Raw genomic sequence first — 23,066 nt, 5'->3', positions numbered from 1 at the left:
CTTGCATCTCCAGATGCACTGGCAGTATCCTTGATAGCTCTAGCCACTGCAGCTCTATACACCTGCGCTACAGCATTTGCATCAGCTCCATGTGGCAAAGTTCCGTCAGCTGGCATCTCAGGAGGTTGAGGTATCTTCCACGCATTGCATTGGCTTTAGCAGCTCTATATATATGCCCCACAACCCTTGTATCAACCCCTGGTATCAAAATATCGTCTTCTAGTACTTCGTGCGGATGAGTTACTTCGCCAATTCATGCTTGGGCTACCTCTGCCACATCCTTAGCCATCTGCCTAAGTGTTGGACCAAGCACGAATAGGTTAGGGAAGAGTACCTTGTCAGGAGTAGGAGGACGAGTATAATTAATGCGAATCTGAGCTTTGACGTCGTCAGGAATTGGGGCTGCAAAGAATCCTTGTCGGGAACCCCCACATACAATTCTCTCATCACCCACCAGTACAATCCCTTCTTTCACCACTCGTCGGCCTTGAGTGGGATGAAGAGCAAACAGAACCCAACCATCCTTAACGCCCACAAGCTGTCCATTCTCTATTCGTCCTTGATCGATACTCTGTTGTTGATTACCACCCTCGAAAACTGCATGCACATTCCCCTCATCTCCAGTTCCTATGTTGACAAGATCCGCATCAGAATGGTAGTGCAACTGATTCTCATTTATTCCAATAAAACCTTCACACACCCTGGCAGTACCACCCTACAAAAATTTCATACCAAACATCCAATTTTTCTCAAATTCATCACCCATTCTAGCCTCATAAGCCTTAAAACACAAATCATACTCAAAACGAGATTGAAACTCAGAAAAACAAACCTGTTGCGAAGGCTTACTGACTCGGACTCTTTTTGGCTCTCCCTGATTAGCATCTTGGGGTACCTGATCACCTTTCATAATTTGAAGATTCAAAGAGAATATTTTTCTGGGATATATTTTAGACAGGAGGAAATTGCAGTGTTAACTGAATTTTTTCAAGGAAAACTGAATGAGAAACTAAAAGTAATTACCCTCTCTGCGGTTTTATTTGGGCTGGGAAGAGCAACAGTTGTTCAATCTCAACCGTCAATTCCCCAAGGTGGCACCCATATTCCAAGCTATAAAGATGGGTCTTGCAACTTGATGCGCATAATTATGCCTATAAGCCTCACACTTTGGCCTAGTACCAGCAAAGATCTACCATTGGTCCATGCGAAGCTGCAACAAACACTTGGCAAGAAAATTTTGACCACACCAATGGATCAGATCATGAGTAATAGTCCATGGAGAATACCCATGAAGTTCGACCCGACTATAGATGATTATCAGACTGGGCTGGACCAATTATATAATCTGACTCAAAAGCACCCTTCCATTCAGATGCAAGCTGAATCACATTCGAAGGGGCCAACTATCGTCTGGTGGATGACAACATTACTTACCCTGGGAAATCCACAAATCATAATCAGTAATAAGGTAAAGGTGAATCTCGAGGAAAGGGTAAAAATTCTTCCTCTTATCTTGAGTTCTACTACCACTAAATATTCAAAAACTAGTATGTCGAACCTGATTAGCGAGCTCGTGAGATTTGCTAGTCTGGATTGCATCCTTTATGAAAAGAGAGCACGTGCGATTGGTTTGCTTGCTTCACTGTACTTTGAGATGCTAAGTGTGGATGACTTTCATGAGTACAAGCTCAAGCAAAAAAACAAAATAAACCAAGCCAAGCTAAATTTTCTACCAACAAGCCGCACTAATTTCTTTAGGCCGAATAAGGCTTCTCTGTTTCGGCTCGTTATGACTAGGCTTTGGAAAACTATACTCTTAATCTTATTGGCCAGAGTCAACAACTCTCTCTCAGTCTGCCCCAACTGCAAGTACAAGGACCCAGTCAGGATCATCTCACACTATAATGACAAGAAACACAACCAGCCCGTGCCAAATTTTCAAATTAAAGTTAGTCACATCACTATCACCTATTTGGATTATAGTATCTCTCTTTGGAGCACGGATAATACTACCAGACATTCTGAAGTCATTGAAGTCACTAGCTTCTACCCCCAACGGGAAGGTCAATGTAAAATTCTCAACAAATTAGTTAGTAATTTAACGCCTTATTTGTGCAGAAATCCGAGCCAGATCCCATTATCCATCATCACCAACAACATCTTCCACAAATCAAGTTACATTCTCCAGTGCCTAGAGAAGAAACAACAATCCAACCAAATTTTAAACACTGCAATGGCCTTACCCCATTTATTGACCAATACCCATCTAAACCATTTAGATTTAGAATAAGGACAACCTAAAAACTAACTAGATACCTACAAAGCGCATGCCTTGCTGACAAGATGAAGAATCCTCTTCAAATTAAAGCCTACATTGATTCCCTTCATCATTATTGCTGGTTATATCTCTCCACATTACACAGTGGTCAATATATTTTCTGGAGGTTCCTTTTTTATTCTCTCATTATCTCTCCACAAACGACATCCTCTTCAAACTCCTCACCTCCATCCATTGAAAACCTTGTTGCTCAGATGAACAAAACCCTCAACATGCCTGAAGAAGATCTTTGCCCCAAGATCTTCTTATATCCTAAAAATATCAGAACAAAACAAGCTCTAGACTGGAAATGGTGTTTCATTGGAAAGCTTTGTAGCAATATTTGTTTTGAAACATCCAGAGTCAACAACTTCATCAACAACAACTGGGAGTTCAATGGCAGAGTTTAACTGGATATTTGGAACAGGAGAAGGAACTACTATATCCTCAGTCTCACTTATGAAAAAGACTATCAAACTCTTAGGAATTGAGGAACTAGAGGAGTATTTGATAAGCTTATAGTTTTGGTTGGAGTCCCAGAGGGAGGCCCAGATTTAATTCATGAAGAAAAATTCACCAAGGTTATGATATGGCTCCTCATCAAAAGAATCCCAAATCATATCATACCAGACATCCACAACATTCTGCAACCTGTTGGAGTCTACCAAACTGCTAAGAAACCTTATGGGAGAGACATATTTGAGAAAAACTTAGAAGTTAATCTCACCATTGATGTTACTAGACATTTAAAGTTTGGAATTGAAGCCTATGAAACACCAATTGTTTCTCATTGGATTGAATTTTCTTATGCTCTCAATGGCGTTAGATTCTGCAAAGTCTGTAGAACACTAGATCACCCTTCTCCTCCTTGACCCATTCCACCAACACCCTCAAAATCTCACTACACCAACTATAAAAACCTGCCAACTCCACAACCATTACCACCACCCCAAACTGCTTACCAAAAAACTGTTCAAGAAGGGAGGAACCTCATTCATAGAGGATACACTGATGCTGATGCTGCAGCAAACTTTGAAATCAAAATGAGAAATGCTAAGAAAAAAGAGCTAGAGAAGGCTATTGCTAAGTTTTCTCCCTCATCCTCCAAACACCTCACTCTTGGAGCTTTATCTACAGTTGATCCTAACTCACCCCACCCTGATGTCGTTTCTTGCCAAATCAGAAACATGAAACTTGATCTCTACAAGAAAATCTCTATCAACTACAAGAATCAACATTCAAAGATTAATCTCAAGGAAGCAGCTAGAGCTAAACACTCTTCTTCACCTAACATTAATACCTCTCCAGATCTAGATCCAACTAGTATTTTCCCAGCTGTTCCCCCTCAATCTTTACCAACCCTGTCCCAAATCAAAGATAAGATGGATGCTGAAAATGCTAAGCTCAAAAAGAAGGCTTGGAAAGCTAGGAAGACAATTCATGTCTTTTCGGAAACAACCACGACTCCAACTGACCCTGATATTACTTATGGAACTGGCAAGCTTAAGATTATGCCTAAGAGGAAACAATCAAAACCTTCTGAAGTCTTTATGAAAACTAATGAAGCTGATAACACCAAAAGACTCAAGGACTATCCTGACAACTATGCTGAACCACTGGACTCAAGTATTCCCCAAATGGATAATGGTGATTCTGGCACCTCCACACCAAGATCTGAGGTATATCTCTTTACCATCTCTTCTTTAAATCATAATTGCAAGCACCACTATTACAACCTTTTGTATTGTTGCATGAAATTTTTCTATCATCCCTTAGTTAGAAGGCCTACCTCAAAATATCCCTCTGTATCCTATTTCTGGCAGTTGTTCACTTCAATAGCCCGGAACTGCCAAGGACTAGGGGAAAAACAAGCCAAAAAATACCTTAATGACATGTTGAATAAACTCAACCCTGACATCTGTTTTATCTCTGAAACCAAACAGAAGCATGAAAAACTTACCAAAACTATGCAACAACTTAACATTCAGAACTATTGGCATGTTAATCCTGGAGGGTCTAGTGGTACAGCTGGAGGCCTAGTAATGATATGGAAGAACAGTCTAGATGTTGAGATTCTGGATCACTCCGTTAACCATATCAATGCTATAATCAAGCCTATTAGTGACCCTCCTTGGATTTTTACTGGTTACTATGGGATCCCATATGACACTAAAAGTAAAATTTCTTCTTGGAAAAACTTGGAGTACACAGCTCTCAAACACTCCCTTCCTTGGTTGGTCATTGGAGATTTCAATTTTATTCTGCATGATACTGAAAAGTACAGTACACAACCTCTGAACAGTGTTGAAGCTAATCTCTTTAGTAACAAAATCATTGATTTGGATTTAAATGATTTAGGCAGTACAAGCTTCCCTTTCACTTGGTCTAATAAGAGAAGTGGTTCTTCTCTCACTGAGCAGAGATTGGATAGAGGTCTTGTCACTGAGTCCTGGCTTCTCATATATCCAAACTCTATTATCACTAATCTTCTAGATATTGGTTCATATCATCACCCTATCTTTCTTAACACTAATCCTTCTTGGTGCACTGGTAAAATTCCTTTCAAATTCTTTTGTCCTTGGTTATACCATAAGGATTGTAAGGATATCATTGTTGAATGCTGGCAGAGAAATTTGTCAGGTTGTAGTGCTTTCCTCATAGCCAGAAAGCTCAAAGATATTAAGATGAAACTAAAAGTCTGGAAAAAATAAGTGTATGGCAATACCAAAACCAATATTGAAGAAAGTAAACAACATCTAAATTAGTTACAAGGAAACTACTTCAAACATGATAGAAGTGAAGCTATAAAAGCTGTAATGCAAGTTCTCAGAGATTGGCAAGACATTGAAGAAAAATTCTAGAAAACCAAAAGCAGAGACCAGTTCATCAAATTAGGGGACAAGAATACTAATTACTTCCAGAGAGCTACAAAATGCAGAATAAGAAGAAATAGGATAGAATCTATACAAGATAGTGCTGGAAACTGGATTGAGGACTATCAAGAAATAAAGCAATGCTTCACCAACCACTTTACCAAGATGGCCACTACTGAAACACCTGCTATGAATTATGAAATCATCAACATCATCCTACTTCTATAACCAATTCTGACAATAATAATCTCAACAGAATTCCTGAAAATCATGAGGTCAAGGCAATCCTTTTCAGTATGGCCAAAGATAAAGATCTAGGCCCAAATGGATTTCCACCAAATTTCTTTCAAACCAATTGGGATATTGTGGGAGAAGACTTGGTTAAAATGGTCCAGTATTTTTTTATATCTGGGCACATTCTCAGAGAAATGAACTCCACTTTCATATCCCTTATACCCAAAATTGATAACCCATCTTGTCCTGGTCATTTCAGACCTATTAGCCTCTGTAACACCACCTACAAAATCATATCCAAACTGTTAGCTCAAAGAATGAAACCATACCTAAACAAAATCATTTCTCCCTATCAATCTGCCTTCATACCTGGAAGACAAATTGCTGACAACATAGCTATTGCACATGAAATTATTCACTCTATGAGAACCAGAAGAGGTATCAAAGGCAATAAAGGAAGCATGGGGATCAAGATTGATATGGCAAAATCCTTTGATAGATTTGACTGGAATTTTCTTCATACCATTATGTCAAAAATAGGCTTCAACTCTGACCGGTGCAACAAGATCATGCAATGCATCTCCACTACATCAACAACTGTTCTAATAAATGGTGCTCCAGATATCTTATTCAACCCCTCAAGAGGGCTCAGACAAGGGGATCCCCTATCTCCATACCTTTTTCTCTTCTGTATGGAAGCCCTTTCTAGAACCTTATCTCATGCTGAAGAATTGGGCATTATCTCTAGAGTTAAAATTTGCAAGAATGCTCCATCAATAAACCATCTTCTCTTTGCTGATGATTGTATGGTCTTCTGCAAAGCTATTTTGATGAAATGGCAGCCTCCGGCCCCTGGCTGGTTTAAAGCTAACATCGACGGTTGCTCCTTTGGAAACCCTGGTCCATCTGGTTGTGGGGTGGTTTTTCGTGATTCTCATGGACTCATCAAAGGATGTCTTGCGCAAAATCTATGGGTCAATAACTCAGTTCACGCTGAATTGTGGGGTGCAATTCATGCGATCAGGTTATCCTGCACAAAAGGTATACGTAAGCTTTGGTTGGAGTGTGATTCTACTTTTTTCTTACAAGCTTTGAAGAATCCTGATTTGGTACCTTGAAAGCTTTCTACGCATTGGAAGAATTGTTTAAGATTCCTGGCTTCAACTCAAGTGTTTTATACTCACATTTATCGTGAGGACAATTCGGTGGCTGATATCTTGGAGAAACGTGGAGCCATGGGTGAGTCTTGTTGGTGGAATGAACCTCCAGAGATCATTAGAAGGAAGGCGCTCATTGATAATTCTATTCTTCCGTTGTATAGATTTCGTAATATGTAGTTGCTAGGCCTGTGTTTGTTTTCTTTTCTTCTTCTTCTTGTCTTGTTGGAGGTAAGGCCTAGTCCCCCTCTTCTTTTTTCTTGATTTTAATAAAATTCGCTACCCAGTGTGCCTTTGCCATGGGTAGTTTCTTGAGAAAAAAAGGTTCTCCTCTATTTACTCATAAAAGCAAGATTCAATCTTTCAGACCAGGAGTGGATAAGATGAAGATGAGACTCTCAAGTTGGAAGAATACTCCCTTAAACCCAGCTGGAGGAGAGGTCTTAATAAAATCTGTCACTTTAACACCCAGTATTTACCAAATGAACTATTTCAGAATACCAAAGCAAACTTGTCAAGATATGAACAAGTTATAAAGGGACTTCTTCTGGGGGAAAATTTTGGAAAACCCCACTGGTTACTATCCTAAATATTGGACAGCTATATGCAAACCTAAGGATCTGGGTGGATTAGGATTCATGAATATGGAACTATTCAATAGCTCCATGATAACAAAAATAAGATGGAGATTAGAACATGATAAGGACTCTTTATGGTTCCAACTGATGGATGCTAAATACTTAATAGGAAGAAATGTGTTAAATATGGACACCAAAGTTAAAGATGGAGATTCTTGGATATGGAAAGGGGTTCTTGAAGGTATCCAGAACATTCAGCAACATTGTTTCTGAAGAATATGCAGTGACAACAAAATAAAAATCTGGGAGGATATATGGATACCTAATTCAACTTAGAAGCTAACAAAACCTGCAAACTTCTCCAATGATATTCAACTTCTATCTCACTTAATGACAGATCAAAGGGAATGGAACATTCAGCTTATTCAACAAATTTTTAGTCCTGATATTGTTCAAGCCATCACTGTTCTTGATATTCACCCAAGGGAAGAGGACAACATGCAATGGAACCTCAACAACACAGGCAAATTCTCTGTTAAAGCTTTGTACAAAGCCAAAATAGAGAACCTCTACAGAAATGACCCCGCTACAAGAAACTGGGGATCTATATGGAATTTGGAAGTGGCTCCTGCAATCAAAATCTTCTTCTGGAAATGTACTCATGAAATCCTCTCAACTAATGCTCAAACTGTAAGCATTCTTCCCTATATTGATCCCATATGCAAAATATGCAAAAGTGGGGAGGATTTACAATGACACATATGTTTCTCAATTTCCTAGCTGCTACTGATGTTTGGCAGAATATGCTTGGTAAAAATCATGGTCTGTTTGACCATCAAACACCTTTCATGGACTAGTTCAATGCCTAGTTTCAACATTCAAGCAACAGTGAAAATTCTAGAACCTATGCTACTACTTGCTGGTTTATATGGAAGGCTAGGTGTGATCTAGTTTTCCAAGACATCACACCCAACTCCAAGAAAACCTCTCTTAGCATTCAACAACACTTATGTGACTATAACAGGATTCATAATTTGCCTCACCGTGTCTTGAATACTCAGGGGCATATCTCTGATACTAGCTCTCAAAGAGTAGAAACTGGAATTCCTGTTGGGATCCCTCAGCAAAAGCAGAATTATGGTTTTATAATCAGAATCTGCACTATACATGATCCTAACAGTTATCTGTTTTTCTCAACACTAACTGTTACTGATTTCGCAAGCAACTATGTTGATAGCAGAGGACACACAGGCCACTGGGGAGCAGAAGGAGCCACAAGAGAAGCAGAACTAGCTTTTGGATGGGCTGAGGAAAAGCAGCACATGAATATAGAAATACAGTCTGAAACCAATGACATTCTGGAACATTTCAATGCTCTCTACATCAAAGCCATCAAAGGAAGATTGGGCAGGAACTATCACAAGGAAAAGCTATTTTTGAATGCTGAAATCACATTAAGTATTAAACCTGTAACTTTTGTTTTAATGGGTCTGAAACTTCTTCATAGAACCCAAAATCAACAAGCCTTAAACTTGGCTATTGCTTGTAAGAACCTTAACAGTGGGTCAGATGTTTGTCTAAACAATGACACCACTAGCACTTTTATGAATCAACATCCTTAGGCTTTGCCTAAGTTTTCTTTAAAAACAAAAAATGCACACAACCACAAAATTTAAAATATTACCCACCAGCCTGACTGCAAAAAACTACTCAATCAATTATTCACATAATGATATGCTTACACACAAAGAATCTCAACCACACACCATACCTTTTTTTTCATGACTGCTAATGGGGACCGAAATTAGCAGGGATACCGTTTCATATGATAAAAGAGTTATACCCGATCCTAGCCGTCAGATCACTCAAACACTACCCCTGCTAATTCCGGTCCCCCCATTAGCAACCTTGCTTTTCTTTACTGTTAACTAGGACAACACTAAAGCTCTCCTATTAAATATTCTTCCTATCCTTTCAACTTACTTAAACAATCACTCGACAAAATAAAAATAAAAAAAAACCAAAAAAACAAATCTAAAGAAAAGGTATTGTGTGTGGTTGAGATTGTTTGTGTGTAAGCATATTATTATGCGAACAATTGATTGAGTAGTTTTTTGGGTAATGTTTTAAATTTTGTGATATTATATCCTGCATATCCAATCCTCCTACTGTGATGATTCCCATTCTCAATCTTTTCTTTTGATTTCTCTTTCCTTTCTTTTGGAGATCTTGTCTTCATAGTACAAGTATTTTAATTGCCTCTCAAACTCAGAATCATCCATTTCTTCACCCGAAAGTATAGATGAACCATAGATGAACCGAAGAAAAAATACCGCCGAGGGCAGGTGTGAGAGAAGAGGTGGGACCCAGTTCTGCCCACCCCTACCCCAATACACAGAGGGCTTCACTATGTCCGTGCCATCCAGCTGGTTGCTTATTATCGGTGTGTCTAGCAAAGCTCTTTCTTCACTGTCTCCTTCAAGCTCTTCTATAATGACTTTGTCAGTAATAACTGCTTACTTTTTGAGCAGCACTACTCTTTCTTTACTTTGTCAATAGTCAACTTAAGTCTATGGCTGCTTACAGTAAATTTGCTTGAATTATTGGTGCCCTTTTTCATATGTGGTCGTCAATGACTCTCTGCTTTCATTTTGGCTTCATCAGATTCATAATTTTTAAGAGACATTATTGGAATTTTTTCACAACCAAATCCAAATCTCTTGAACAAATTGAGATTCACTTACTAATAGATCGATCACTAAATGCCTTCACTATCATCTGTTATTCCACATCTAAAGATCTTTTTATTAGGATTGCTAATGGTACTGCTCTATGCATTAGAAGCAAATGTAGCAGCAAGATTATCGGTAACTATGAAGGAGACAAGTATTCGCACTAAGATGGCTAAAGACGGTTGCAGAGATAGATGTGGCGACGTGATTATTCCATATCCGTTCGGAATGGATACCAGTAATTGTTACAGAGATATCAGTTACAAGATCACATGTGCAAAGTCTTACAGAACGCGAAATCCAGTCGCTTCATTGAATACATCGCCAGATAGGTATGAAGTCTCAAAAATCACGCTAGACTATATTCAGATCAATATGGTAGCACCCCTCACTTGTAACACTACTAATTTTTATCGCGTACCGTTCCCTGTTTCTAACACTCTCAATAAGTTAACAGTGTTTGGTTGCAACGTTTATGGTTACATCAAACCGCAAACTGGTCCGGCTGAAACGATTAGTAGAATTGATAATAACACAAGCTTGAACTCAAAAGGCAGGGGGTGTAAGTCTAGTTGTGACAGGTCCACGAAAATACCAGCAATTAGCTGTGCTGGTGATGGCTGTTGCAAGACAGAAATTCCCAAGGGACTTACATCTTACTCCATACAAACAACGGGAATCGTCCCTGATTCTTCTTCTATTTTTTCAAAGAAAAAGACAACTAATTCTACTGGTTTCACTAATCCATATGCTGGTACCTTAAACAAAACCAACTCGAATGGTATCACTAGTCCATGTGTTCTGGCCGTTCTGATTAACCAGGAGTTTCTCGGGGTACGGGATTTACTCAATTTGCAGATCTACCTGAAGTACGAATCCTTCGTACCAGTGATCTTGGACTGGGCGATAATTGACGCTACCACATGCAAAGAAGCTCAGAGAAATTCTAGTTCGTATGCTTGTGGAAGAAATTCTTACTGCCTTGAGTCTCCTAATGGCCCTGGTTATCGGTGCAAATGTTCAAAAGGCTATGAAGGAAATCCTTACCTTCCCCGGGGGTGCCAAGGTGCATTTTCTTTTCTCTGTACAAATTCATGCCTAAAAGGCCTACTTGGATATATAGTTGTTTTTCCAATTGAAGAATGTTATGTTTACACAGATGTTGATGAATGTAAAGAAACACGTAAGTGCGGAAAAGGAGTTATTTGCATCAATACGCAGGGAAGCTATTACTGTAGGTGTCCACCAGATAAAACATTAGAAACCCACGAGCTTGGAAATTATTGTCGACCCCGCAAAGAAAGATTTCTAGCTGATCAAAAAAATAAACGAAGACTTCGTATCTTTGTAATTGCATCATCAGGTATGAATTTTATACAATTTCTTATGCAACACATGTAAAGTGAAATTGAATATGACATGCATACGTGTAACCCATCCTTCAAAATTATCTGCAGGTATTGGAGTAACCATAGTCATAGTACTTCTGCTTGGAATTGGCTATTGGTTATACAGAGGATTTGAGAAGAGAAAGCAAAGGACGCTCAAGCAGAGGCACTTTGAGAAAAATGGTGGGTTGTTATTAAAGCAAAAGATCACTTCAAATGATGGTAGAGTTGAAAAGGCAGGCAGAATATTTGTAATTGAAGAATTAAGGAACATTACAGACAACTTCAACCCGAGTAGAATCATTGGCAAAGGTGGCCAGGGTACCGTTTATAAAGGCATGCTACCGGATGGTGAAATAGTAGCAATTAAGAAATCTAAACTAGCGGATGAAACCCAAGTCGATCAGTTCATCAACGAAGTTGTTATTCTTTCGCAAATAAATCACAGGAACATAGTTAAGCTGTTAGGTTGTTGTTTAGAAACCGAGGTCCCTTTGCTGGTCTATGAGTTTGTCTCTAATGGAACCCTCTCATCCCATCTCCACGCAGCGCAAGAAGATGGCGGATCGTTGCTATCATGGAAGGTTCGTGTTAGGATCGCATCTGAGATTGCAGGAGCACTAGGATATCTACATTCAGATGCCCATATGCCAATCTTTCACAGGGATATCAAATCCACCAACATTCTCCTGGATGAGAAATACAAGGCTAAGGTTGCTGATTTTGGTCTTTCTAGATCGATACCCGTAGACAAAACCCATCTAACCACAGTAGTGCAAGGAACCTTCGGTTACTTAGATCCAGAATACTTCCATTCAAGCCAGTTTACAGATAAGAGTGATGTCTATAGCTTTGGCGTAGTTCTTGTGGAGCTCTTAACAGGAGAAAAAGCAGTTTCTATACTCAGAAAGGAAGAGGAGAAGAGCTTAGCTTTATATCTTGTGAAATCAATGAAACAAAATCGTTTGTTTGAGATATTGGACTCTCGAGTTCTTAATGAAGGTGATGGAGATGATGTTTTGGTTGTGGCTAAACTTGCCAAAAGATGCTTGAAATTGAATGGTAAGAAACGGCCAACTATGAAGGAAGTATCACACTGTTTGGGTGAGTTGCATGAGAAACTTTCAACAGATTCCTTGTACCAATAGGTCGTGAAATGATGCAAATAAAGAGAAGGCCCATAGTTTGTTTCTTAATTTGGGAGATGAGAATGACGCAAAAAATCATTTGAATAACTTCAACGTGCGTCATCAAATTCTTGTAAAATTCAAGGGTAAAAACGTCCGATGGACTTTTAACAATATCGACATGATTGCATGCTTAAGCTACAAAATTTGAAATTATTTTGCTTTCCTCACTTTTAATCCAATTTCCAACTCATTTTTTCATCTTCTTCGGATATTGATGTTTCATGTCGTGGAATAGGTTTTTGGTTTTGTGAATTTTGCTAAAACTTGATTTCATTTCTTAAGGTTATAAAAGTGACATCTTAAACATTCCAATATGTCGCGTGCAGCACATATGACATAGCATGTGCATGATCACAGTCGGTACGTATAGTGCTGGTTTTTTGTTGGGTCACCGATGCATTCTTGAAACAGTCAAAACATGATACAAAAAAGCTTTCTAAATTTGCTGAAGTGCAAAATCATTCGACAGAAATTGTTTTTTCGTTATTACCAATTTGATGTACTAATGAACTGAGTTTGAAACTCGTTGTCATCCAAAAATATTTCGATCAAAAATAAATAGTCAAAATAAGATAATAAATTAATAATTTGGAGCCGGTTCAACCACTAACCTAAAACCGCCTTCAAAGAGCAACTGTAGTGGTGCGAGTATAACCAAAGACCAAAGAGGAAAAAAAAGACCAAATTTTGAGTTTAATCTGGTGTGTGACCCTACGGTGAAAAAACTAAATTTGGTCAGACGGACATTATACCAACGCCTGGTGTGGGGCGTAGAATATACCAACGCCTGGTGTGGGGCGGGGAGTATACGTTCGCCCGGTGTAGAAAAAAAAAAAAAAGAAAGAAAAAAAGTGGGGCGGAGGTATTATGCCCGCCCCATGCATTTGAAGTTTGTAAAGAGTGGGGCGGAGGTATTAAGCCCGCCCCACACAAAAAAAAAAAAAAAAAAGACGGGCGTGCATTATACGTTCGCCTGGTGTGGGGCGTGGACTATACGTCCGCCTGGGGTGGGACGTGGACTATACATCCGCCTGGTTATGGGGCGTAGACTATATAAACGCCCGACTATATTTGGATTTGGTCTTGGTCGCCGACCAAATTTGGTCTGAATTTTAGTCTTTGATCAAATTTTGATCGATGGTGTCCCACTGCGCCTATCCACTGGACATTATATTTGGGTTTAGTCGTCCATTGTGGACGTTCTAAGTCTCTCGGAAAGAGCTCAATTGTAAACACCGAAAAGCCAATAAGTAAAAGAGAAGGAAAAAAGTACTAAAACTTGGAATAATATACCTTATGAACACCGGACTGGGCGTGCATATAATTTAACTAGTGGTCCAAACCGGCTAAAACCCATCTGGACAAGTATTTCACTTGCACTGTTTTTGTAAACTACTAGGTCAATATTGAACACAACACTTCTCACAATTGCATTATCCTTTCGCGTTCATGCAAAATTGGAAACCTTACAAACTCCTTTGTTCTGTAAGAGCTTCAATAGAAATATACTTACCAGCAGTCCAGGCACAAGGTAATGTGATAATCTCGTCTTTATCCTCGTCTTCACTCCAGCTGTAATATTCTGCGTTATCATCAGCCGGCATCTTTCCTAATTTGTAAAGTACATTTATAGAGGCTTCATAATCCGATTTGCGTTTCAATATACCCACACGTCCATCCAATTCCATTAACTGCAAAGTAGGTGGTGGAGCTCCTTTCTTCTCATAGGACCTACAGAGTTTATAATCCTTGAACGTTTGAGTTTCAAGAACATATTCTGTTAATAATCCTCTTTCTCCGTCACGATGCTCGAACCCAGTCTTCCTAAGTAATGAGGAATCAATTGTCTACCTTCTAGAAATCCAATGTGACTAGGAGATATCTTCCTCATAACTGCTCTCATCGTCATTCCTGCTCTCTCTTTCTCTTTCTCGTGCGGCGGCGCCTCCAAGGTGATTGTTCTTTCACTTTATACAGCCCTAGGCGAATTTCGATCAATAGCCTTTGTGAACACAAAGATCATTATCATGTGAGTGTTTACAAATAATGTGCGCAGACTCATGACAATATAGTAAATAAGCTGCGCCTGAGGGGATGAATTGGTTATGTCGAATCCTTGACTCAGAGTCCTAATACTCTTCCTCGTCTCATCAACTACAATCATTGCTCTTAGCTCGCATGTCCTCCACGTGTGTCTTTGTGGACACGTGGGGGAAGATGAAATGTGTACCTACAATTTGCCCCTTTTCCTCCTACTGGGTGGTTAGTCGAAGTGGGAGGAAAAAACGTGTTACTCTCTTTTCATCTTCTCTTTATTATTTTCCTAGATTTTAGGGCACGTTCTCCACTATTTGCAATAACTTCTTCTTGGGTAGTGGAAAAACGTATTACTCTTTTCATCTTCTCTTTATTATTTTTCTAGATTTTAGGGCACACTCCCCACTATTTGCAATAACTTCTTCTTGGGTAGTGGGGCGTTTTTATTTCTCTTTGCATATATATATGAGAAGGAATGTGAAAATTCTCTAATCATAAATTTCATTCCTTCTCTTTCCTCAGAATTTTTCTTTTTTGTTCTCTGCTTTTGTATCCTTGTTATTAATTGTTGTTGCTGCTACTGTTGCTCCTCGAAGTTTTCTGCTGCTGCTGTTTTTTGTTCCTCAAAGCTTTCTGCTGCTGCTGCTGCTGTTGTTCCTCGACGCTTTCTACTGCTGCTGTTGTTCGTCGAGGCTTTCTGCTGCTGCTGCTGTTCGTCGAGGCTTTCTGCTTGATTTTTTGTTTATAGGTAAGTGGTTTTGCTGTGTTTGATTATCTTTTGATGAAAAATATATTCGTTTTCTGTTGTTGCTATATGTGTTTGTGATGAAGAACATATATATAGATGTGTGTATGATTGCCCCTGTTCGTTATTACAAACAGTAATGATTTCTTCCTTCGTGTATGCTTGCCCTTATTAGTTATTTCCCCTTTTATTTAGGGTTTGTTCTTATTTTCCATCTGGTTCATGATTATGAAGAACTGGATGAAATTGAGTTTTTTGATTTTCGTTTTGTCTCCGCGGAAATGTGAAACTTGTTTGTGTACTACACAGACATGGATGACCGTCTGCGGGTTTCTTATCAAACTCCACCGCCGAGTCCGCGTAAATCTCCCCCACGTAGAGATCTTGATGTTTCTCCGCCTGGTGGAGGTTCGTCTAAGTCTTCGCAAGGTGATGCCAAGGTTCATAGGGTTTCGTCCTCTTCTGGTCAGAGGTATTGAGCTTCTAAGAAGGGTGAGTCGCAGAGAGGGAATACGCAGAAATGGGACCGGCCAAAAGAGGATCCTGGTTCCCGGTATGCTATTTCTCGTCCCTTTGTTAATCCGCGTGATGATCCCAAGAGAACGCGGGATGTCCTGCCTCTTCGGTCAGTGGCGCCTCCTTCCGCGTCTCAGCAACATCCTCTACCTCCCCCTCCAGTGTCTCAACCCAAGGAGAGGTCTTCGAAAGAAGTAGTTTCGAAGACTGATGCATCTAAGGTTCATTCGAAGAGAAAAGATTCCGATAGGAACCCTTCGAAGGATTCTGCGCCTGATCACGTGGAAGAGGAAGATAATTCTCAGGAAAAATTCGCAGCGTCGTTGTTGGGGAGAAGAAAATGACCTTCAAACATATTGATCTGGAGGTTTTTAAGGAAAAGCATGGTCTTCAGCTATTCGATGTTCGTTTTTTCGCTGCTGCTGATGATATTACTTATGAGATAATATCGACGTATAAGTTTGATGAATTTCATTTGCTGACCACGGTGGGGGCCTTTGAAGCGGGTCTTATGTTGCCTTTGTACAAGTCTGGGGATTCTTTTTATTATGATGTGCTGGCTGGTCGAGAGGACTCGTCGAAGAACACTCATTGTCTCTCTATTTCCCAACTTCATGGGAATTATCTTGGTGCACTGAGGGAGTGTTATCTTCGGAGCAAAGGAGAGACAATGATGACCCTTTATGTTCCCAATCCTTAGGAAAGGGAGTGGTATACGCCTGAGAATTTTAACAAGTCTTTTGGTGACTATGTTAATAGTAGGAATCGTAAACCATGGAATGTGAGTCTTCGTAATATTGCCGCTCCTCATGGTGAGATCCGCCTTCTGAGTGAAGTAAGTGGTGCTAAGGTGAAGTACGTCCCGGGTACAGAGAATTCTACTAACAAAATGGTGTTTCATACTCGTGAGGATCAAGTGTGATCATGACTATGAATGGCACGAGACTGTTATTGAGGTTGTTGGTCCCTGGGCTTGGGGGTGGGTTCCAGGTACGCAAGGATAGCGTCCTACCGCAGATAGCCAGATACGTGAGGCTCCTCTGCTCTTTATGGGAATTTCCGTCCTTGGCATTTGAATTTTGAGGGCATGAATTTCCAATACGCCCTCGATGTTGTTGATGGAGATGACGAAGAGAGTTCTGATGTGATCTTCAGACGAAGAATGCTGCGGTTTTCAAAGTAAGATTTCCATATGCCTTGTCCTTCTTTAGTTGAGGAAGTTTTATTTTTTTTCAAAGCCAGGGATTTTTATTCTTATATGCCTTGTCTTTTTACTCGACGAAGAAGAGGAGGATAAATCCAAGCAGTCCACCACCGCAACAATCGAGGAGACGAAGGTTCATGAAGAAGTTAACAGTCCTGTGACTGATCTTGGAGAGGATGAAGATATGTCTGATAGGAAAGAGCGCATTGATACATCCCCTCCAGGTCATGATGAAGAATTCGTTGAAGGGAATACTACCGCTGGTGGCAGCGATATTGGTGGTGAAATTAATCCCGCAAGTTGCCATGATGCTGGTGCCGAAGCTAATCCCGCGGATTGCAGTGATGCCGATGATGATAACATTGCCCCTTGTGATCAGGGTGTTGGTGGTGAAATTCCCGCTACGTCTCAGGAGTTTTCCTTTGGCCGGATATATTCTGCGGGGAATAGTTTTGATATAAACGCTTCCCTGGGCCTGGCTTCTGAGTTCAACCTGTTTTCCCCAAACGATGATTGGGATGTTCTTGGTAACTCTAGCGAGTCGTGAATGCTAGTGATATTCTAGAGGGGAGCGGTTCTAGAGATCTTCCAGATTTGGATGTTCTAATTTCTGATTCGCAGATGATGAGGAGTGAGCATTGCAACCACATGTTGTACCCGTTTTTTAAGGCCAAATCCCGCAAGTTGGAAGCTAAGCTTCATCTTCGGGAAGAGGAGCTTACCGCGGCTGAGACTGTTATCTCTGATAGGGATAGGGAGATAGGTGAGTTGAGGAGTCTCCTCAAGGCTAAGGAGCAGCAAGGCAAGGAGGAGGAAAAGCTTCGCTTGGAACTTGCTATGGCTCGTAGTGAGTTGGAAGAGGCCAAGAAGAATTCTTCGGTTGTTACTGGTTTGATTATTTGTTCTCTTCCTTGCTGTTATTGTTTACTGTAATTAGTGTTCTGTCTCAGTCTCCCTCCCCCACCCTATCTTCAGTGGGTGGAGTTCCTGAGTTAGTATGGCTTCGGAAAGAGCGTCAACGTCAGAAATCTCGCATCGCAGAGTTGGTAGAGAAGATAAAGAGCGAGGTTGATAGGTGGAATGCTCGTGCCGTTGAACATAATGCTCTGGCAGAGGAGTGGCGGGGCATACGAGTCCAAATGATTGATATGTAGAACAAATATAACAATGATCGTGGTTTGTTAATGGAACGTTGTTGTGGACGCGTGATAATATTCGTGAATCCCGAGAACAAGTCTCATCTTTAGAAGCTAGAATCAATATCTTGGAAGAAGAATTGCGCCAAGCTCGTTCTTCTCAGTCTTTTGATGTTAGAGATTACATTCATCGTCTTGCTAGGGAGAGAGATGACGCTAGGGCTGAGGCTGGTGCTCTTAGCAAAGCTTTAGCTGCGTCTAGGGCTGATGTGGCACGCCAAGCTGAGTCTGAGAGAAATCTTGAAGTAAATATGTATCAGCTCAATAAGGGTATGGAGGAATTAAACAACGAGGTCAATCATCTTTGTCATTTGGATTCAATGAAACAGGTAGAATTATATGCGAGTCAATACGCTCTTTCAACCCTTCAAGCGGATTATAAGAAGTTGTCAGATGAGTATGACTTTCTTGATGAAGCCTGTGATGCTGTTGTTAACGAATATGAAATAGCTTCGGCGAGAGTCGAAGGTACATGCTTATATTATCGAGTGTGATTCTATAATTTCCCGGACCTAACCATCTGCGTTTTTCTTTTCCTTGCAGAGCTCCACGGACAGCTTCGCTCTGCAAATGAAGAGCTTGCGAAGGCTCAATCTAAATTAGTGCATCAAGAAGGCCATATTAATTATCACAAAGGTTTAGCTACAACAAGGGACGAGGCTTCCCAAGCCGCGTCGAAGGAAGTGGGTCGCCTTTCCTCGTTGTTGTCAAAGGCTGAGATGATGAATACTGTTATCACGTACAAGGCTCGATGTCAACTAGTGGAAGAGACTAACAAGATTTTGGATAACATCGAGTATGATCTTAAGACCGAGAATGGCCTTATCAAGGGCTATCCGCGCCGTGAGAAACCCCCGCCTCCTACATCTGGTTCTTTAGGGCCTTCCTCGGGTGAGAGCGTACCTTCATCGCAGAAGGGGAAGATTTCTAAACCTGCTGGTGGGGTTGAACTATCCAAGTAGATTATTGTAGAAAGTTGATCTTTGTTGATTATAAGGCTTCGTGAGATTCCTTTTGTATTTTCTTGTTCCCGCGTATCATTGCCAAGCCTGTAATCAACTTTTAATGAATTGATTATTGTTTTAATTTTTATCTGTGTTGTCCGATTTCCTTTTAAGTAATGTTACGATTAATTTGGAATATAACTGAATTTAGTTGAGGATAGCCAAGTGTTTGAGTGCGAACCCGAAGATATGTATATCTTCGTGAACGTCTAGAGACCTGTCACCCCGCTGGCTAATCCTGGGCCAGAGGATTCCCAATCGGTGGGGCTCGGGGAAACGTTCTAGGATATGAATTGTTTGGAATGTACATTCATTCCGCCAACCCGCTGTCAGAAGATTGGTTGGGTATCTCTTTCTGCTGGATGCCTTCCCCATGGTCCTACACTTATAAACGCTGATAGGGGAGTCCCGAGAGATTGTAGGTAGAGCTGCACATGGGCCGGTTCGGACCGGGTTTTTGTGGGAACCGGTACCTGTACACGGAGTTGACCGGTTCTTCAATTTGAGGACCTGTACCTGTACCTGGACCTGGACTTGTACCTGTCCCGGTAAGACCGGTCCGGTTCCACTCCGGTACCGGTTTTTTACCTGAATTTTAACACACACAGTAAAGTAACAACCTAAGACTAAGAGTCTAAGACTAAGTTCAACATTACAAAGTTCAAAATAACAAAGGTTTAAAACATCACAGAATAATAAGTGTATCACACTTTAAGTTCAAAGTTCAACATTAAAACATAGTACTAAAAACAACATTTCCATAAGTCTGCGACAAGAAATGAAAAGAAATCCTTGCAAAGGATGGGGGACTTCTCGAACAATTGGCACTGGCTGCACTGAGTCACTGACACGGAGTTTACATCAAGCTTCTTTTAGCAGAGAATCCCATATGGCTGCAACATGGAACAAAAAAGTAAAACAAGAAAGTAAGCAAGCAATACAAGAAAACATGAAAAGTAAGTTCTATTAAATAGAAGAAAACCTAATATATTACCTGCCTCATCTTCAACAGCATCATCAGGTATATAGTCACATAGAAGATCAAGAGCAATGGGCTTTTGAAGAAAGCTTTGTGTACAGAGCAATGCTTCGACTGTCCTTGTAGACATAGAAGCTCTCCATGGAGTCAGCACGCGCTTCCCGGTGCTAAAAGCTGATTCAGAGGCCACTGAAGACACAGGCATGGCTAATATATCTCTTGCCATGTATGAAAGTATCTTATACCTGCTTGCATTAGCCTGCCACCAAGCCAATATGTCAAAATGGTCAGGTTGACCTATTTCACGCATTCCACCTTCAATCACATCTGTCAAATACCTGTCGAGCTCAGTTGTTCTTGCCTCTTCAACACAACTTGGGGTGTCCCAATGTTGTTTCCTCCTTGATTGAATTCTAGCAAACAGACCAACAGATTGCACACTAACTGGATAAGCAACAGTATGAGCATCACTACTTGACCCCTCCTCATGAACTGAATACAAGGACTTATAATCTTCAAAGAGTTCCTCAAATTCTAATTTCACCTTTCTCATAACTCTTTGAACCTCCCATGTATTATTCTCATACAAACAATTAAGAGTAAATTCCAAACCCTTTTGTTTCTCTCTTGGATCTAACAGATGAGCAATAAACATTACAGAATTCATTGATTCATACACACCCCAATACTTATGGTACTTAGCACACATTAGACGAGACATACGAGCAATAAAAGGATCTGATGCTACATTGTTTCTAAATTCTACTAATTGTTCATTTATGAGTAACAATTGCCATAAGAACATATGAGTAGTGACTTGTATAGATGCAGAAAAGTTGACAGTAGCATCGAAGAATACCTTTAGACACTTCACAAGACCTCTAGCATATTTCCAATCTTCTTGATAAGGAGCATGTTGACGAGGAATCTTTTTCTTCTTATTCTGCTTTGCCTTGATCTTGCTTGTTGGATCCAACTCCTCAACCTCATCTTCCATAACCTCAACCTCTTCCTCTTCTTCCATATCCTCAAACACGTCTTCTATGAAAACATTACTAGCTATAGCTTCTTCAATATCAGCATCAGTAGGTAAAACAGATTCTTTTTCTTGCTCAAAGATAAACCTCTGTTGAAAGTCCTTATCAATCTGTGCTAACATTGCAAAAACTTTTTCATATTTTTCAGCAGCATCTAACATCAAGTAAGTGCTATTCCATCTAGTATACACATCTAAAATCAGAGATTTCTTACAATCTACCTTTGCTAGAGAAGCACATTGTTTAAATTTTTCGTGCCTAGAAGGAGAACTAAGAACGTATTTTACAACTGACCTTATTCTTCTAACTGATACATTAAAGAGCCTTACTGCATCTTTTATGACAAGAGCAAGAACATGGGCTGCACACCTCACCTAGAGAAAGAACAAAACAAAAAGTATACTGTCAAATTCAATGCTTAAAAATGCAGCAAAAAAATAAATATTTGACAAGAGCAAGAACATGGACTTACATGTAAATATTTGGCTCTAATTGGTGATCTTGTCCAGTCAATGACAACATTCTTCAAATGATCAATAGCTACTTTGTTGGCGCTGACATTGTCTAGAGTGACACCAAATACATCTTGTAGACCCCAATCCTTCAAACAATCCACCAGCTTCTCACCAATTGCATTACCAGTATGACCTTCAACTTGACAAAACATGAGTATTCTCTTTTGTAGTTTCCAGTTCTGATCAACATAGTGAACGGTTACACAAATATAATTATAATTATTTGGTGATGTCCATGTGTCTGTTGTCAAAGATACCCTCTGCTTAGATGTCAAGAAATAAGTTTTTAGGTTATTCTTCTCTTCTATATAGAGCTTCAAAACATCCCTATAAATTGTCATACGCCCTGGAACCTTGAACCTAGGCTCTGCCACCTGCATCATTGCCACAAAGCCTGACCCTTCTACTGCTCTAAAAGCTATTTCATCCTTAATTATCCACTCAACAAGAGCCCTTCTTAACCTATCATAACTGTAAGTACATGACACAAGTTTACCATCTTCACCTGGCTTTGGGGGTGGCATCAACAGAGTTTGTTGTCCTTTTTCTACCTTCTTGTTAGGATTCTTTGCACATCTATTCAAATGCTTCCGTAATCCAGAAGTGCCATGTACATCATTGTCAGCAGCATATAATCCCTTGCAATGATGACATTGAGCTTGAGTGTCACTTACCCTTGTCATCTCCAACCAAACTCCAGATCTCACTTTGCCATACTTCTTTTTGCTTGCACTAACTTCAGTTGTACTTGTTGGTGTAGTTTCAGCTTCATTTGTGTGAGATGAAGCTTGAGAGGATGATCCAACTTCTGCTCCAATAGTTGTACTTGTATTTGGAGTAGTCATCTAACAAACATTAAACAGTAATAGCAGACATTGGTCAGGTGTTCTAAGTGCATTAAACATTAAACTGTCAATGATTCAATGTCATCTAACAAATATTAAACAATAATAAAACATTAAAAATAAGCAGTAATAAAATAGGCATTGGTCATAAATATTAAGCAATAATAACATTTCTGCAATGACTCAGGGAGCAGACATTGGTCAACAATAATTGTAAGCAATTCAGTTAAGAAACACTGGGATTAGGAAGCATTATGACCCTTAGTTCTCTTGTGTGAGAAATTCTAATGCTCAATGTTTCATTGTGCCGTATGATACTGCATTCACGCATAGCACAGTGGACCCAAAAAGAATAATCTTTGACATTTCTGCAATGATAATAATGTAGCAAAGTGGACCCTAAAAGAATATGGATATTGTACAGTACACCCATGCACATGTGTTTTTGGTATTTTAATACATCACATTACTGTTTACATCAAAAATACGACATGATTTCACCAACTCATCTACAAATTA

The 23,066-nt window shown here is 39.9% G+C and overlaps 1 protein-coding gene across 1 annotated transcript; it reads left to right on the top strand.

Moving 5' to 3' along the window:
- The first annotated feature begins 9,730 nt into the window (after nt 1-9,730).
- On the top strand, nt 9,731-12,664 carry LOC113311021 (wall-associated receptor kinase-like 1). The gene is made up of 3 exons (XM_026559864.1): nt 9,731-10,957; nt 11,051-11,254; nt 11,349-12,664. The coding sequence occupies exons 1-3, from the start codon at nt 9,922-9,924 to the stop codon at nt 12,425-12,427; spliced, it is 2,319 nt and encodes a 772-aa protein (XP_026415649.1). The 5' UTR covers nt 9,731-9,921; the 3' UTR covers nt 12,428-12,664.
- Nucleotides 12,665-23,066: the final 10,402 nt, after the last annotated feature.

The sequence above is a fragment of the Papaver somniferum genome, chromosome 9 (genome assembly GCF_003573695.1).
Source record: "Papaver somniferum cultivar HN1 chromosome 9, ASM357369v1, whole genome shotgun sequence".
In the NCBI taxonomy this organism is placed as follows: domain Eukaryota; kingdom Viridiplantae; phylum Streptophyta; class Magnoliopsida; order Ranunculales; family Papaveraceae; genus Papaver; species Papaver somniferum.
Note: the sequence above shows the minus strand (reverse complement) of the source record. Positions and strands in the feature narration are given on the sequence as shown.

What these genes read in the sequence shown, in the direction of transcription:
- LOC113311021 (XM_026559864.1), top strand. Translation starts at nt 9,922, where the DNA reads ATGCCTTCACTATCATCTGTTATTCCACATCTAAAGATCTTTTTATTA. An exon ending in CCTTCCCCGGGGGTGCCAAG is followed by an intron (nt 10,958 to 11,050) that starts GTGCATTTTCTT and finishes ATGTTTACACAG; the next exon opens with ATGTTGATGAATGTAAAGAA. An exon ending in CTTTGTAATTGCATCATCAG is followed by an intron (nt 11,255 to 11,348) that starts GTATGAATTTTA and finishes AATTATCTGCAG; the next exon opens with GTATTGGAGTAACCATAGTC.